The 18,984-nt window shown below is 62.7% G+C and overlaps 1 protein-coding gene across 1 annotated transcript; it reads right to left on the bottom strand.

Moving 5' to 3' along the window:
* Positions 1–6,224: 6,224 nt before the first annotated feature.
* mboat7 (membrane bound O-acyltransferase domain containing 7) lies at positions 6,225–17,835 on the bottom strand (the record flags this gene model as incomplete). Its single annotated transcript, XM_067981646.1, is given in 5 exon segments — positions 6,225–7,277; positions 9,293–9,457; positions 15,274–15,484; positions 15,487–15,633; positions 17,670–17,835. Coding segments are annotated over 5 exon segments (1,266 nt in total), but the record flags the coding sequence as incomplete, so codon positions are not given.
* Positions 17,836–18,984: the final 1,149 nt, after the last annotated feature.

The raw sequence follows: 18,984 nt of genomic DNA, 5'->3' as shown, positions 1-18,984 counted from the left end.
CACTCGGGCACTCGATGTGGGGCCCACAACCTCACCTGAAGCAGCAGAGGTGAAAGATATTCACACAGTCACAATCACACACACACACACACTCACTCACAATATCACACACACTCAGTCACAATCACACACACACTCACTCACAATCAATCACACACTCACACACACACACTCACTCACAATCAATCACACACTCACACACACACACTCACTCACAATCAATCACACACTCACAATCAATCACACACTCACTCCGTCACAATCACACACACTCACTCACAATCAATCACACACACACACTCACTCACTCCGTCACAATCACACACACTCACACAATCAATCACACACACACACACTCCGTCACAATCACACACACACTCACAATCAATCACACACTCACAATCAATCACACACACACACTCACTCAATCCGTCACAATCACACACTCCGTCACAATCACACACACTCACTCCGTCACAATCACACACTCACGCTCCGTCACAATCACACACTCCGTCACAATCACTCACTCCGTCACAATCACACACTCACTCCGTCACAATCACACACTCACTCTGTCACAATCACACACTCCGTCACAATCACACACTCCGTCACAATCACACACACTCACTCCATCACAATCACACACTCACTCCGTCACAATCACACACACTCACTCCATCACAATCACACACTCACTCCGTCACAATCACACACTCACGCTCTGTCACAATCACACACTCCGTCACAATCACACACACTCACTCCGTCACAATCACACACACTCACTCCATCACAATCACACACACTCACTCCATCACAATCACACACTCACTCCATCACAATCACACACTCACGCTCCGTCACAATCACACACTCACGCTCCGTCACAATCACACACTCACTCCGTCACAATCACACACTCACGCTCTGTCACAATCACACACTCCGTCACAATCACACACACTCACTCCGTCACAATCACACACTCACTCCATCACAATCACACACTCATGCTCCGTCACAATCACACACACTCGCTCCGTCACAATCACACACACTCACTCCGTCACAATCACACACACTCACTCCGTCACAATCACACACACACACTCCGTCACAATCACACACACACTCAGTCAATCACAATCACACAAACTCACTCCTTCACAATCACACTCACTCAGTCACACACACACATACTGTCACAATCTCACACACACACACTCACTCCGTCACAATCACACAAACTCCGTCACAATCACACAAACTCCGTCACAATCACACACACACACACCTTCACAATCACACTCACTCAGTCACACACACACAGTCATAATCTCACACACTCACTCAGTCACAATCTCACACACTCACTCTGTCACAATCTCACACACTCACACTCACTCTGTCACAATCTCACACTCACTCAGTCACAATCTCACACACTCACTCTGTCACAATCTCACACACACCCACTCAGTCACAATCTCACACAGTCACACACACACACATATACAAACAAACACACATGATTCATGTGTTGGAAGCATTTAACATGCACTTGCGGTGTCCCATTTAAATGGGATTCATGTCACTCCGTTTCCAGAAAGCACTAAACGCCCTCCTTGCTGGGGGACGGGTCCCCACGGGCAATGACCCCCCTCCTCGCTGGGGGACGGGTCCCCACAGGCACTGACCCCGCTCCTCGCTGGGGGACGGGTCCCCACGGGCACTGACTCCCCTCCTCGCTGGGGGACGGGTCCCCACAGGCACTGACCCCGCTCCTCGCTGGGGGACGGGTCCCCACAGGCACTGACCCCGCTCCTCGCTGGGGGACGGGTCCCCACAGGCACTGACCCCGCTCCTCGCTGGGGGACGGGTCCCCACAGGCACTGACCCCGCTCCTCGCTGGGGGACGGGTCCCCACAGGCACTGACCAGTGATCGGGAGCAGGAACCCTGGCTGATTTCCCCCTCTCTCTAACCCAGGGGTCACTGGACAGTGATCAGGAGCAGGAACCCTGGCTGATTTCCCCCTCTCTCTAACCCGGGGGGTGGGGTGGTGGGGGTCAGTGGGCTCCTGCTGCCCTGTGTGAGGTCTCAGTAACACACCGAATAAACCCATCGAGTCACGGTGAGGGAAATTACTCTTGAACAGGATGCTTGCCGCATGCCAGCGACCTATAACCTGTCTCTGGGGTGGAGGGGGAGGGCGGGAATGGGGCAAACGGAGAAATTGATTTCCTAACACTGACACACTTGTAAACTTCTTCGAAAACAAACAAATTCAGCAGCTCCTGTGGAACTTGTGGGAGGCCCCTTCCTCCGAGGGGTGAACTGGGCAGACCACTTTAAGGAGGTGGGGTCGGCCGACCCGACTGGATGGCTGTGCCCCTTTTAAGAGTCCTGTTGCCATCTGGACGCCGCAGTACTGGACTCCCGTCACTAGGAGGGGCCCCTGGACACCACAGTACCGCACTCCGGGCACTAGGAGGGGCTCCTGGACACCGCAGTACCGCACTCCGGGCACTAGGAGGGGCTCCTGGACACCGCAGTACCGCACTCCGGGCACTAGGAGGGGCTCCTGGACACTGCAGTACCGCACTCCGGGCACTAGGAGGAGCTCCTGGACACCGCAGTACCGCACTCCCGTCACCAGGAGGGGCTCCTGGACACCGCAGTACCGCACTCCGGGCACTAGGAGGAGCTCCTGGACACCGCAGTACCGCACTCCCATCACTAGGAGGGGCCCCTTGACACCGCAGTACCGCACTCCCATCACTAGGAGGAGCTCCTGGACACCGCAGTACCGCACTCCCATCACTAGGAGGGGCCCCTGGACACCGCAGTACCGCACTCCGGGCACTAGGAGGGGCTCCTGGACACCGCAGTACCGCACTCCCGACACCAGGAGGAGCTCCTGGACACCGCAGTACCGCACTCCCGTCACCAGGAGGGGCTCCTGGACACCGCAGTACCGCACTCCCGACACCAGGAGGAGCTCCTGGACACCGCAGTACCGCAGTCCCGACACCAGGAGGGGCTCCTGGACACCACAGTACCGCACTCCCGACACCAGGAGGGGCCCCTGGACACCGCAGTACCGCACTCCGGGCACTAGGAGGAGCTCCTGGACACCGCAGTACCGCACTCCCGTCACCAGGAGGAGCTCCTGGACACCGCAGTACCGGACTCCCGTCACCAGGAGGGGCTCCTGGACACCGCAGTACCGCACTCCGGGCACTAGGAGGGGCTCCTGGACACCGCAGTACCGGACTCCCGACACCAGGAGGAGCTCCTGGACACCGCAGGACCGCACTCCGGGCACTAGGAGGAGCTCCTGGACACCGCAGTACCGCACTCCCGACACCAGGAGGGGCTCCTGGACACCGCAGTACCGCACTCCCGACACCAGGAGGGGCTCCTGGACACCGCAGTACCGCACTCCGGGCACAAGGAGGGGCTCCTGGACACCGCAGTACCGCACTCCGGGCACAAGGAGGGGCTCCTGGACACCGCAGTACCGCACTCCGGGCACAAGGAGGGGCTCCTGGACACCGCAGTACCGCACTCCCAGCACCAGGAGGCGCTCCTGGACACCGCAGTACCGCACTCCGGGCACAAGGAGGGGCTCCTGGACACCGCAGTACCGCACTCCCGACACAAGGAGGGGCCCCTGGACACCGCAGTACCGGACTCCCGACACCAGGAGGGGCCCCTGGACACCGCAGTACCGCACTCCGGGCACCAGGAGGGGCCCCTGGACACCGCAGTACCGCACTCCGGGCACCAGGAGGGGCCCCTGGACACCGCAGTACCGCACTCCCAGCACCAGGAGGGGCTCCTGGACACCGCAGCACCGGACTCCAGACACGAGGAGGGGCTCCTGGACACCGCAGTACCGCACTCCCGACACCAGGAGGGGCTCCTGGACACCGCAGTACCGCACTCCGGGCACCAGGAGGGGCCCCTGGACACCACAGTACCGCACTCCCGACACCAGGAGGGGCCCCTGGACGCCGCAGTACCGGACTCCTGGCACAAGGAGGGGCTCCTGGACACCGCAGTACCGCACTCCGGGCACCAGGAGGGGCCCCTGGACACCGCAGTACCGGACTCCCGACACCAGGAGGGGCCCCTGGACACCGCAGTACCGCACTCCGGGCACCAGGAGGGGCCCCTGGACACCGCAGTACCGCACTCCGGGCACCAGGAGGGGCTCCTGGACACCGCAGTACCGGACTCCCGACACCAGGAGGGGCTCCTGGACACCGCAGTACCGCACTCCGGGCACTAGGAGGAGCTCCTGGACACCGCAGTACCGCACTCCCGACACCAGGAGGGGCTCCTGGACACCGCAGTACCGCACTCCGGGCACGAGGAGGGGCTCCTGGACACCGCAGTACCGCACTCCGGGCACCAGGAGGGGCTCCTGGACACCGCAGTACCGCACTCCCGGCACCAGGAGGGGCTCCTGGACACCGCAGTACCGCACTCCGGGCACCAGGAGGGGCCCCTGGACACCGCAGTACCACACTCCGGGCACCAGGAGGGGCTCCTGGACACCGCAGTACCGGACTCCCGACACCAGGAGGGGCTCCTGGACACCGCAGTACCGCACTCCGGGCACCAGGAGGGGCTCCTGGACACAGCAGTACCGCACTCCGGGCACAAGGAGGGGCTCCTGGACACCGCAGTACCGCACTCCGGGCACAAGGAGGGGCCCCTGGACACCGCAGTACCGCACTCCGGGCACAAGGAGGGGCCCCTGGACACCGCAGTACCGCACTCCGGGCACTAGGAGGGGCTCCTGGACACCGCAGTACCGCACTCCGGGCACAAGGAGGGGCTCCTGGACACCGCAGTACCGCACTCCCAACACCAGGAGGCGCTCCTGGACACCGCAGTACCGCACTCCGGGTACCAGGAGGGGCTCCTGGACACCGCAGTACCGGACTCCCGACACCAGGAGGGGCTCCTGGACACCGCAGTACCGCACTCCGGGCACTAGGAGGAGCTCCTGGACACCGCAGTACCGCACTCCCGACACCAGGAGGGGCTCCTGGACACCGCAGTACCGCACTCCGGGCCTAGGAGGGGCTCCTGGACACCGCAGTACCGCACTCCGGGCACCAGGAGGGGCTCCTGGACACCGCAGTACCGCACTCCCAGCACCAGGAGGGGCTCCTGGACACCGCAGTACCGCACTCCGGGCACCAGGAGGGGCCCCTGGACACCGCAGTACCGCACTCCCAGCACCAGGAGGGGCTCCTGGACACCGCAGTACCGGACTCCCGACACCAGGAGGGGCTCCTGGACACCGCAGTACCGCACTCCGGGCACCAGGAGGGGCTCCTGGACACAGCAGTACCGCACTCCGGGCACAAGGAGGGGCTCCTGGACACCGCAGTACCGCACTCCGGGCACAAGGAGGGGCCCCTGGACACCGCAGTACTGCACTCCGGGCACAAGGAGGGGCCCCTGGACACCGCAGTACCGCACTCCGGGCACTAGGAGGGGCTCCTGGACACCGCAGTACCGCACTCCGGGCACAAGGAGGGGCTCCTGGACACCGCAGTACCGGACTCCCGACACCAGGAGGGGCCCCTGGACGCCGCAGTACCGCACTCCGGGCACAAGGAGGGGCCCCTGGACACCGCAGTACCGCACTCCGGGCACAAGGAGGGGCTCCTGGACACCGCAGTACCGCACTCCGGGCACAAGGAGGGGCCCCTGGACACCGCAGTACCGCACTCCGGGCACAAGGAGGGGCCCCTGGACACCGCAGTACCGCACTCCGGGCACAAGGAGGGGCCCCTGGACACCGCAGTACCGCACTCCCAGCACCAGGAGGGGCTCCTGGACACCGCAGTACCGCACTCCGGGCACAAGGAGGGGCCCCTGGACACCGCAGTACCGCACTCCGGGCACAAGGAGGGGCCCCTGGACACCGCAGTACCGCACTCCGGGCACAAGGAGGGGCCCCTGGACACCGCAGTACCGCACTCCGGGCACAAGGAGGGGCTCCTGGACACCGCAGTACCGCACTCCGGGCACAAGGAGGGGCTCCTGGACATCGCAGTACCGCACTCCGGGCACAAGGAGGGGCTCCTGGACAACGCAGTACCAGACGCCTGCCGGCGCCAACTGGTGGTGGGGAGGAGGACTGCAGCTGCGTCGCGTTGACGTAAAAATTGGGGGGTGGGGGTCGGCGGGGGGGGGTCCGGGGAGAACGGGCATCAGCGCGGCCGGCCGCCCTCCGACAACCTCGTTCTCCCCCCAGCCCCCGACCCCGGTGAGATAATCAGCAGGATATTCGACTGTGGGAGGCTGAGCCCTGAACCCCTGAGCCCTCCCAGGCGGGGAGAGCGACCTGTCACTCGGAGGGGGGGGCACTGAGGGAGGCGGGGGGAGGGGGTGGGGGGAATGGGGAGATGACATTTAGGAAGCAGGTGGGGGAATCGGGCTGGGCATCACGGGTGGGTAGCGGCCGGGGGGGGGGGGGGGGGGGGGGAATGGCGATTCGGGCGCGCGCTCAAACACAGGAAGTGGGCGACGGCCTGAACCTTCCCCCCCACCCTCCGGCAGCTGCCCCCCCCCACTCTCCCGCGACCCCCGCCCCACCCCACCCCCCCACCCCCAGACTCGAGAGACCGGCCTCTCCTTTGGTCCCGATAAACATCTGGATTTATTTATTAACGTCTCGGGGGCGCTCGGTCCTCCTGGTGCCCGAGACTGCGGTGCCTCTCGGCGGGGGGCGGCGGGCCCTGGTCCGCCCCCGCCCCCGCCCCGGCCCCCGCCCCCCTCCTCCTCCTCATCTCGGAGGCCAGCGGCGGGAGGAGCCTCAGGGTGGGGGGCACGGACGCGGCGGCCGAGGGGCGCAGGGGGTCCGGGGGCTGGCGCCGGCCGGAGGACGGGGCCGTCAGGCCGTGGGCCATGGTCCGCTTGCCCTGGAGGCCGGCCAGCACGTAGCCCAGGATGAAGAGGGCCAGGGCCAGGCCGTGGAGGTAGAAGTAGACGGTGTGCCAGAAGGCGAGGGTGTCCCGGAAGGTCAGCAGCACAAAGCCCATGCACATGTAGTCGTAGGCCCGCATCTTCCAGAACCAGTGGAGGCAGTCGTACAGCTGGCGGCCCCTCGCCCCCAGCTGCTCCCTCACTCCCACGTCCATGGCCCCTTCGGCCGCCAGGCACAGCGGGATGGTCAGAAAGCTGAGGTAATAGCCCGGGTGAATACCGTGCCAGAAGGCGCTGACCAGCATGGTCCAGCCAATTCTAGGAGGGAAGGAGCAACGGGTTAGATACAGAGTAAAGCTACCTCTACACTGTCCCATCAAACACTCCCAGGGCAGGTACAGGGTTAGATACAGAGTAAAGCTCCCTCTACACTGTCCCGTCAAACACTCCCAGGGCAGGTACAGGGTTAGATACAGAGTAAAGCTCCCTCTACACTGTCCCGTCAAACACTCCCAGGGCAGGTACAGGGTTAGATACAGAGTAAAGCTCCCTCTACACTGTCCCATCAAACACTCCCAGGGCAGGTACAGGGTTAGATACAGAGTAAAGCTCCCTCTACACTGTCCCATCAAACACTCCCTGGGCAGGTACAGGGTTAGATACAGAGTAAAGCTCCCTCTACACTGTCCCATCAAACACTCCCAGGGTCAGGTACAGGGTTAGATACAGAGTAAAGCTCCCTCTACACTGTCCCATCAAACACTCCCAGGGCAGGTACAGGGTTAGATACAGAGTAAAGCTCCCTCTACACTGTCTCATCAAACACTCCCAGGGCAGGTACAGGGTTAGATACAGAGTAAAGCTCCCTCTACACTGTCCCATCAAACACTCCCAGGGCAGGTACAGGGTTAGATACAGAGTAAAGCTCCCTCTACACTGTCTCATCAAACACTCCCAGGGCAGGTACAGGGTTAGATACAGAGTAAAGCTCCCTCTACACTGTCCCATCAAACACTCCCTGGGCAGGTACAGGGTTAGATACAGAGTAAAGCTCCCTCTACACTGTCCCATCAAACACTCCCAGGGTCAGGTACAGGGTTAGATACAGAGTAAAGCTCCCTCTACACTGTCCCATCAAACACTCCCAGGGCAGGTACAGGGTTAGATACAGAGTAAAGCTCCCTCTACACTGTCCCATCAAACACTCCCTGGGCAGGTACAGGGTTAGATACAGAGTAAAGCTCCCTCTACACTGTCTCATCAAACACTCCCAGGGCAGGTACAGGGTTAGATACAGAGTAAAGCTCCCTCTACACTGTCCCGTCAAACACTCCCAGGGCAGGTACAGGGTTAGATACAGAGTAAAGCTCCCTCTACACTGTCCCATCAAACACTCCCAGGGTCAGGTACAGGGTTAGATACAGAGTAAAGCTCCCTCTACACTGTCCCATCAAACACTCCCAGGGCAGGTACAGGGTTAGATACAGAGTAAAGCTCCCTCTACACTGTCCCGTCAAACACTCCCAGGGCACGTACAGGGTTAGATACAGAGTAAAGCTCCCTCTACACTGTCCCATCAAACACTCCCAGGGCAGGTACAGGGTTAGATACAGAGTAAAGCTCCCTCTACACTGTCCCATCAAACACTCCCAGGGCAGGTACAGGGTTAGATACAGAGTAAAGCTCCCTCTACACTGTCCCATCAAACACTCCCAGGGCAGGTACAGGGTCAGATACAGAGTAAAGCTCCCTCTACACTGTCCCATCAAACACTCCCAGGGCAGGTCCAGGGTTAGATACAGAGTAAAGCTCCCTCTACACTGTCCCATCAAACACTCCCAGGACAGGTACAGGGTTAGATACAGAGTAAAGCTCCCTCTACACTGTCCCATCAAACACTCCCAGGGCAGGTGCAGGGTTAGATACAGAGTAAAGCTCCCTCTACACTGTCCCGTCAAACACTCCCAGGGCAGGGACAGGGTTAGATACAGAGTAAAGCTCCCTCTACACTGTCCCATCAAACACTTCCAGGGCAGGTACAGGGTTAGATACAGAGTAAAGCTCCCTCTACACTGTCCCATCAAACACTCCCAGGACAGGTACAGGGTTAGATACAGAGTAAAGCTCCCTCTACACTGTCCCATCAAACACTCCCAGGGCAGGTACAGGGTTAGATACAGAGTAAAGCTCCCTCTACACTGTCCCATCAAACACTCCCAGGGCAGGGACAGGGTTAGATACAGAGTAAAGCTCCCTCTACACTGTCCCATCAAACACTCCCAGGTCCCAGAAGGTGAGAGGATGAGATTGGGGAGACCGGAGGTGGGACTCACCGGAGGAGGCGGGCTCTGAAGGGAGCGTTTCTGTAGATGTAGTTGGCCAACCACCACTGCACTGTCATGTTCCAGTACTTCATCCCGTCCTTTACTGATACGCAGAAGTCCGTGTTCCTTGGGTCGATGTTTCTGATAGTCTCATAGTCGTAATCCTGTTTCTCACTGTGGGGACAGGGCAGCTCCTGTATTAAGATTTGTTCCATCCCTGCTGTCCCCAACACGTCCCTGGTCCCCGCTCTGACACGTCCCTCGTCCCCGACACGTCCCTCGTCCCCAACACGTCCCTCGTCCCCGCTCTGACACGTCCCTCGTCCCCGACACGTCCCTTGTCCCCGCTCTGACACGTCCCTGGTCCCCGCTCTGACACGTCCCTCGTCCCCGACACGTCCCTCGTCCCCGACACGTCCCTCGTCCCCGCTCTGACACGTCCCTGGTCCCCGCTCTGACACGTCCCTGGTCCCCGCTCTGACACGTCCCTCGTCCCCGACACGTCCCTCGTCCCCGACACGTCCCTCGTCCCCGACACGTCCCTCGTCCCCGCTCTGACACGTCCCTGGTCCCCGACACGTCCCTCGTCCCCGCTCTGACACGTCCCTGGTCCCCGCTCTGACACGTCCCTGGTCCCCGACACGTCCCTCGTCCCCGACACGTCCCTCGTCCCCGACACGTCCCTCGTCCCCGCTCTGACACGTCCCTCGTCCCCGACACGTCCCTCGTCCCCGACACGTCCCTCGTCCCCGACACGTCCCTCGTCCCCGACACGTCCCTCGTCCCCGCTCTGACACGTCCCTGGTCCCCGCTCTGACACGTCCCTCGTCCCCGCTCTGACACGTCCCTCGTCCCCGCTCTGACACGTCCCTCGTCCCCGCTCTGACACGTCCCTCGTCCCCGCTCTGACACGTCCCTCGTCCCCGCTCTGACACGTCCCTCGTCCCCGCTCTGACACGTCCCTCGTCCCCGACACGTCCCTCGTCCCCGACACGTCCCTCGTCCCCGCTCTGACACGTCCCTGGTCCCCGCTCTGACACGTCCCTCGTCCCCGCTCTGACACGTCCCTGGTCCCCGTTCTGACACGTCCCTGGTCCCCGCTCTGACACGTCCCTGGTCCCCGCTCTGACACGTCCCTCGTCCCCGACACGTCCCTCGTCCCCGCTGTCCCCGACACGTCCCTCGCCCCAACACGTCCCTCGTCCCCGACACGTCCCTCGTCCCCGCTCTGACACGTCCCTGGTCCCCGCTCTGACACGTCCCTCGTCCCCGACACGTCCCTCGTCCCCGCTCTGACACGTCCCTGGTCCCCGTTCTGACACGTCCCTGGTCCCCGCTCTGACACGTCCCTGGTCCCCGCTCTGACACGTCCCTGGTCCCCGCTCTGACACGTCCCTGGTCCCCGCTCTGACACGTCCCTCGTCCCCGCTCTGACACGTCCCTCGTCCCCGACACATCCCTCGTCCCCGCTCTGACACGTCCCTCGTCCCCGAAACGTCCCTCGTCCCCGACACGTCCCTCGTCCCCGACACGTCCCTCGTCCCCGCTCTGACACGTCCCTGGTCCCCGCTCTGACACGTCCCTGGTCCCCGCTCTCACACGTCCCTGGTCCCCGCTCTCACATGTCCCTGGTCCCCGCTCTCACACGTCCCTGGTCCCCGCTCTGACACGTCCCTGGTCCCCGCTCTGACACGTCCCTCGTCCCCGCTCTGACACGTCCCTCGTCCCCGCTCTGACACGTCCCTCGTCCCCGCTCTGACACGTCCCTCGTCCCCGACACGTCCCTCGTCCCCGCTGTCCCCGACACGTCCCTCGCCCCAACACGTCCCTCGTCCCCGACACGTCCCTCGTCCCCGCTCTGACACGTCCCTGGTCCCCGCTCTGACACGTCCCTCGTCCCCGACACGTCCCTCGTCCCCGACACGTCCCTCGTCCCCGCTCTGACACGTCCCTGGTCCCCGTTCTGACACGTCCCTGGTCCCCGCTCTGACACGTCCCTGGTCCCCGCTCTGACACGTCCCTGGTCCCCGCTCTGACACGTCCCTGGTCCCCGCTCTGACACGTCCCTGGTCCCCGCTCTGACACGTCCCTGGTCCCCGCTCTGACACGTCCCTCGTCCCCGACACATCCCTCGTCCCCGCTCTGACACGTCCCTCGTCCCCGAAACGTCCCTCGTCCCCGACACGTCCCTCGTCCCCGACACGTCCCTCGTCCCCGACACGTCCCTCGTCCCCGCTCTGACACGTCCCTGGTCCCCGCTCTGACACGTCCCTGGTCCCCGCTCTGACACGTCCCTGGTCCCCGCTCTGACACGTCCCTGGTCCCCGCTCTGACACGTCCCTGGTCCCCGCTCTGACACGTCCCTGGTCCCCGCTCTCACACGTCCCTGGTCCCCGCTCTCACACGTCCCTGGTCCCCGCTCTGACACGTCCCTCGTCCCCGCTCTGACACGTCCCTCGTCCCCGCTCTGACACGTCCCTCGTCCCCGCTCTGACACGTCCCTCGTCCCCGCTCTGACACGTCCCTCGTCCCCGCTCTGACACGTCCCTCGTCCCCGCTCTGACACGTCCCTCGTCCCCGCTCTGACACGTCCCTCGTCCCCGCTCTGACACGTCCCTCGTCCCCGCTCTGACACGTCCCTCGTCCCCGCTCTGACACGTCCCTCGTCCCCGACACATCCCTCGTCCCCACTCTGACACGTCCCTCGTCTCCGCTCTGACACGTCCCTCGTCTCCGCTCTGACACGTCCCTCGTCCCCGACACATCCCTCGTCCCCACTCTGACACGTCCCTCGTCTCCGCTCTGACACGTCCCTCGTCCCCGCTGTCCCCAACACGTCCCTCGTCCCCACTCTGACACGTCCCTCGTCTCTGCTCTGACATGTCCCTCGTCCCCGACACGTCCCTCGTCCCCGCTCTGACACGTCCCTCGTCCCCGCTCTGACACGTCCCTCGTCTCCGCTCTGACACGTCCCTCGTCCCCGCTCTGACACGTCCCTCGTCCCCGCTCTGACACGTCCCTCGTCCCCGCTCTGACACGTCCCTCGTCCCCGACACGTCCCTCGTCCCCGCTCTGACACGTCCCTCGTTCCCGCTCTGACACGTCCCTCGTCTCCGCTCTGACACGTCCCTCGTCCCCGCTCTGACACGTCCCTCGTCTCCGCTCTGACACGTCCCTCGTCCCCGCTCTGACACGTCCCTCGTTCCCGCTCTGACACGTCCCTCGTCTCCGCTCTGACACGTCCCTCGTCTCCGCTCTGACACGTCCCTCGTCCCCGCTCTGACACGTCCCTCGTCTCCGCTCTGACACGTCCCTCGTCCCCGACACGTCCCTCGTCCCCGCTCTGACATGTCCCTCGTCCCCGCTCTGACATGTCCCTCGTCCCCGCTCTGACACGTCCCTCGTCCCCGCTCTGACACGTCCCTCGTCCCCGCTCTGACACGTCCCTCGTCCCCGACACATCCCTCGTCCCCGCTCTGACACGTCCCTCGTCCCCGCTCTGACACGTCCCTCGTCCCCGCTCTGACACGTCCCTCGTCCCCGCTCTGACACGTCCCTCGTCCCCGCTCTGACACGTCCCTCGTCTCTGCTCTGACACGTCCCTCGTCCCCGCTATGACACGTCCCTCGTCTCCGCTCTGACACGTCCCTCGTCCCCGCTCTGACACGTCCCTCGTCTCCGCTCTGACACGTCCCTCGTCCCCGCTCTGACACGTCCCTCGTCTCTGCTCTGACACGTCCCTCGTCCCCGACACATCCCTCGTCCCCGCTCTGACACGTCCCTCGTCTCTGCTCTGACACGTCCCTCGTCCCCGCTCTGACACGTCCCTCGTCCCCGCTCTGACACGTCCCTCGTCCCCGCTCTGACACGTCCCTCGTCTCTGCTCTGACACGTCCCTCGTCCCCGACACATCCCTCGTCCCCGCTCTGACATGTCCCTCGTCTCTGCTCTGACACGTCCCTCGTCCCCGCTCTGACACATCCCTCGTCCCCGCTCTGACACGTCCCTCGTCCCCGACACATCCCTCGTCCCCGCTCTGACATGTCCCTCGTCCCCGCTCTGACACGTCCCTCGTCCCCGACACATCCCTCGTCCCCGCTCTGACATGTCCCTCGTCCCCGCTCTGACACGTCCCTCGTCCCCGAAACGTCCCTCGTCTCCGCTCTGACACGTCCCTCGTCCCCGCTGTTCCTGACACGCCCTCGTCCCCGCTCTGACACGTCCCTCGTCCTCGCTGTTCCTGACACGTACTCTTACGTTCACTGTAACACACGCACTCGCAGTGACGCATGCACAACAAGCAACTTGCATTTTTCCTTCTATTCCTTTCTCCCTCATGTGTTTATCCAGCTTCCCCTTAAATCCATCTACACTGTTCACCTCAACTACTCCTTGTGGGAGCGAGTTCCACATTCTCACCACTCTCTGGGGAAAGAAGTTTCTCCTGAATTCCCGATTGAATTTATTACTGACTCTCTTATATTTATGGCCCCCCAGTTCTGGTCTCCCCCCACAAGGGGAAATATCTTCTCTACGTCTACCCTATCGAACCCTTTCATAATCTTAAAGACCTCAATTAGGTCACCTCTCAGAGATCCATCCCCCAGCGAGGGGGTCAGTGCCTGTGGGTACCCGTCCCCCAGCGAGGAGGGGGGGGTCAGTGCCCGTGGGGACCCGTCCCCCAGCGAGGAGGGGGGGGTCAGTGCCCGTGGGGACCCGTCCCCCAGCGAGGAGGGGGGTCAGTGCCCGTGGGGACCCGTCCCCCCAGCGAGGAGGGGGGTCAGTGCCCGTGGGGACCCGTCCCCCAGCGAGGAGGGTGGGGTCAGTGCCCGTGGGGACCCGTCCCCCCAGCGAGGAGGGGGGTCAGTGCCCGTGGGGACCCGTCCCCCCAGCGAGGAGGGGGGTCAGTGCCCGTGGGGACCCGTCCCCTAGTGAGGAGGGGGTCAGTGCCCGTGGGGACCCGTCCCCCAGCAAGGAGGGGGGGGGGTCAGTGCCCGTGGGGACCCGTCCCCCAGCGAGGAGGGGGGGTCAGTGCCCGTGGGGGACCCGTCCCCCAGCGAGGAGGGGGGTCGGTGCTCGTGGGGACCCGTCCCCCAGCGAGGAGGGGGGTCAGTGCCCGTGGGGGACCCGTCCCCCAGCGAGGAGGAGGGGGTCAGTGCCCGTGGGGACCCGTCCCCCAGCGAGGAGGAGGGGGTCAGTGCCCGTGGGGACCCGTCCCCCAGCGAGGAATAGGGGGGGTCAGTGCCCGTGAGGACCCGTCCCCCAGCGAGGAGGGGGGTCGGTGCTCGTGGGGACCCGTCCCCCAGCGAGGAGGGGGGTCAGTGCCCGTGGGGGACCCGTCCCCCAGCGAGGAGGGGGTCAGTGCCCGTGGGGACCCGTCCCCCCAGCGAGGAGGGGGGGTCAGTGCCCGTGGGGACCCGTCCCCCAGCGAGGAGGGGGGTCAGTGCCCGTGGGGACCCGTCCCCTAGTGAGGAGGGGGGTCAGTGCCCGTGGGGGACCCGTCCCCCAGCAAGGAGGGGGGGGGTCAGTGCCCGTGGGGACCCGTTCCCCCAGCGAGGAGGGGGGTCAGTGCCCGTGGGGACCCGTCCCCCAGCGAGGAGGGGGGTCGGTGCTCGTGGGGACCCGTCCCCCAGCGAGGAGGGGGGTCAGTGCCCGTGGGGACCCGTCCCCCAGCGAGGAGGAGGGGGGTCAGTGCCCGTGGGGACCCGTCCCCCAGCGAGGAGGAGGGGGGTCAGTGCCCGTGGGGGACCCGTCCCCCAGCGAGGAATAGGGGGGTCAGTGCCCGTGGAGGACCCGTCCCCCAGCGAGGAGGGGGGTCGGTGCTCGTGGGGACCCGTCCCCCCAGCGAGGAGGGGGGTCAGTGCCCGTGGGGACCCGTCCCCCAGCGAGGAGGGGGGTCAGTGCCCGTGGGGACCCCGTCCCCCAGCGAGGAGGAGGGGGGTCAGCGCCCGTGGGGACCCGTCCCCCAGCGATCGGGAGACCACGCTTACCTGGAGCCGGTGTAGTACTGATGCGTGGGCCCGTTGCCCGATCGGGCCTGGGCACTGACGGGGTAGGCTCCAAAGGCCGCCGCTATGCAGGCGCACTCTGCAAAAGTCCAGGCAACGTAGAAACGCATGCGGAAGATGAAGAATGTGACGGCGGTGTAGTAGACGCGGTACAGAAAGGACTGCTGGGTGAACTCCTCGGTCTTGACGTAGTCAGGGGGCAGATGCGAGACACCAGCAGGAAGGCCACGCCGTACAGGGGGCCCAACTTCATCCGATGCAGCATGGGTTTCCAGCTCGGCACCTTCCCCAGGTGACTCTCATACACCCAGTCCTGGTACGTCTTGTAGCGGTAGAAGGGACCTGGAGAGGGGGCAGGAGGGAGAGGAGAGACGCTTTAGTGAGGAGTGAGAGGGACGGGGGAGGGGGGGACGGAGAGAGAGGGGAGACGGGGAGAGAGGGGAGACGGAGAGAGGGGAGACGGAGAGAGGGGAGACGGGGAGGAGAGGGGAGAGGGGGAGAGAGAGAGAGGGGAGAGGGAGAGGGAGGAGAGGGAGAGGAAGAGGAGAGGAGAGGGCGGGAGAGAGAGAGAGAGAGAGAGGGGAGAGGGGAGAGGGGAGAGGGGAGAGGGGGGGAGAGGGGGGATGGGGGATGGGGGATGGGGGATGGGGGATGGGGGAGGGGGGAGGGGGGGAGAGGAGAGAGGGAGAGGGGGAGAGGGAGAGAGGGGGAGAGGGAGAGAGGGAGACGGAGAGAGAGGGAGACGGAGAGAGAGGGAGACGGAGAGAGGGAGAGAGGGAGAGACGGAGAGAGGGCGAGACGGAGAGAGGGCGAGACGGAGAGAGGGGAGACGGAGAGAGGCGAGACGGAGAGAGGGCGAGACGGAGAGAGGGCGAGACGGAGAGAGGGCGAGACGGAGAGAGGGCGAGACGGAGAGAGGGCGAGACGGAGAGAGGGCGAGACGGAGAGAGGGCGAGACGGAGAGAGGGCGAGACGGAGAGAGGGCGAGACGGAGAGAGGGGGAGACGGAGAGAGGGGAGACGGAGAGAGGGGAGACGGAGAGAGGGGAGACGGAGAGAGGGGAGACGGAGAGAGGGGAGACGGAGAGAGGGGAGACGGAGAGAGGGGAGACGGAGAGAGGGGAGACGGAGAGAGGGGAGACGGAGAGAGGGCGAGACGGAGAGAGGGCGAGACGGAGAGAGGGCGAGACGGAGAGAGGGCGAGACGGAGAGAGGGCGAGACGGAGAGAGGGCGAGACGGAGAGAGGGGAGACGGAGAGAGGGCGAGACGGAGAGAGGGCGAGACGGAGAGAGGGCGAGACGGAGAGAGGGCGAGACGGAGAGAGGGCGAGACGGAGAGAGGGCGAGACGGAGATGAGGGCGAGACGGAGAGAGGCGAGCGAGACGGAGAGAGGGAGAGACGGAGAGAGGGAGAGACGGGAGAGAGGGGAGACGGAGAGAGGGGAGACGGAGAGATGGCAGAGGGAGAGGCAGAGAGAGAGAGAGAGAGAGAGAGAGAGAGACAGAAAGAAACAATTCCCATTTCTATCTCGCCTTTCACCACCTCAGGACGTCCCATAGCCCTTAACAGCCAATGAAGTACTTTTTTTTTTAAGTGTGGTCACTGTTGTAATGTGGGAAACGCAGCAGCTAATTTGCGCACAGCAAGATCCCACAAACAGCGATGTGATAATGACCAGATCATCGTTTTTTTAGTGATGTGGGTTGAGGGATAAATATTGGCCCCAGGACACGAGGGAGAACTCCCCCCTGCTCTTCTTCCAATAGTGGCCGTGGGATCTTTTGCACCCACCCGAGAGGGGTGGACGGGGCCCTCGGTTTAACGTCTCATCCGAAAGACGGTCCCTCCGACAGTGCAGCACTCCCTCAGTACTGGCACCGGGGAGTGTGGGCCTGGATTATGGGGCTCGAGTCCTAGAGTATATCCATCTACCTCCGACAGTGCAGCACTCCCTCAGTACGGGCACCGGGGGAGTGTGGGCCTGGATTATGGGGCTCAAGTCTCTAGCCTGTGAGCCCGAGTCCACCACCTTCTGACTCAGAGGCGAGAGAGAGACTCTCACACACACACACACACACATACACACACAGAGACAGAGACAGGGACAGGGACAGGGACAGGACAGGGACAGGGACAGGGACAGGGACAGAGAGAGAGCGCGCTACCCACTGAGCCATGTCTGACATATGTCTGGGGACCTGGGGGTTAAAATCCAGCCTCAGATAGAGGGGACGAAGGGGCTCCTCTCTCTCTCTGATGGGGGAAGTGGGTCAGACACTGTCCTCTCACCCTCTCTGGGACCTGGTCAGGGGGGAGGGAGAGGAAGGATGAAGCGAAGGGGGAGAGGAGGTGGGACGTGTTCTGGACGCAGGCCTCACCCGTCATTATGCCCAGGTAGCAGTAGCTGTAGCAGAGCATTTCCTTCAAACCCGGCATCATCCCGGCCAGGACCTCTTTCTTGGGCGGCCTGCTGCTGTCCGATTCCATCTCCTTCTCAATCGACTCCAGGTACAGGTGGTTCAGTTCAGAAGCAAGGCTCACCATCTGCAAATAAACACAAATTACATATGTAAAGAATCTTACAACACCAGGTTATAGTCCAACAATTTTATTTGAAAATCACAAGCTTTCGGAGGCTTTCTCCTTCGTCAGGTGAGCGTGGGAATCCTTGAACGTTTAGCATTTATAGTCAGAGAACAATACCTGGTGATTACAGATAATCTTTCCAACTGCCCATTGTCAAGGCAATCAAAGTGTTCAGACAGACAGGTGTTACCTACAGGACCACCGAATATACAAACGGCCAGAACACAAAACAGAGAGAGAGAGGGAGAAACATCCGAAAGGAAGAGAAAGACAGAGAATGACCCGTTTAATTAAAAACAGATAACTTTTATTCGCTGGTGGGGTTACGTGTAGCGTGACATGAACCCAAGATCTCGGTTGAGGCCGTCCTCATGGGTGCAGAGCTTGTGATTTTCAAATAAAATTGTTGGACTGTAACCTGGTGGTGTAAGATTCCTTACATTTGTCAACCCCAGTCCATCACCGGCATCTCCACAAATTACACAGGAACAGGAGGAGGACATTCTGCCCCTCGAGCTTGTTGCTATAGGAACAGGAGGAGGCCCATTCAGCCCCCTCGAGCCTGTTACTATAGGAACAGGAGGAGGCCCATTCTGCCCCTTGATCCTGTTACTATAGGAACAGGAGGAGGCCCATTCAGCCCCTCGGGCCTGTTACTATAGGAACAGGAGGAGGCCCATTCAGCCCCTCAAGCCTGTTACTATAGGAACAGGAGGAGGCCATTCAGCCCTCAAGCCTGTTACTATAGGAACAGGAGGAGGCCCATTCAGCCCCTCGGGCCCTGTTACACAGGAACAGGAGGAGGCCCATTCAGCCCTCAAGCCTGTTACTATAGGAACAGGAGGAGGCCATTCAGCCCCTCAAGCCTGTTACTATAGGAACAGGAGGCCCATTCTGCCCCTCGATCCTGTTACTATAGGAACAGGAGGAGGCCCATTCAGCCCCTCGAGCCTGTTACTATAGGAACAGGAGGAGGCCCATTCAGCCCCTCGAGCCTGCTCCGCCATTTGATAAGATCATGGCTGATCTGTGATCTAACTCCATATACCTGCCTTTGGCCCATATCCTTAATACCTTTGGTTGCCAAAAAGCTATCTATCTCAGATT

This window comes from Heptranchias perlo, unplaced genomic scaffold, assembly GCF_035084215.1.
Source record: "Heptranchias perlo isolate sHepPer1 unplaced genomic scaffold, sHepPer1.hap1 HAP1_SCAFFOLD_850, whole genome shotgun sequence".
Classification (NCBI taxonomy): domain Eukaryota; kingdom Metazoa; phylum Chordata; class Chondrichthyes; order Hexanchiformes; family Hexanchidae; genus Heptranchias; species Heptranchias perlo.
The sequence above is the reverse complement of the archived record's forward strand: the minus strand, read 5'-3'. Positions and strand labels throughout refer to the sequence as shown.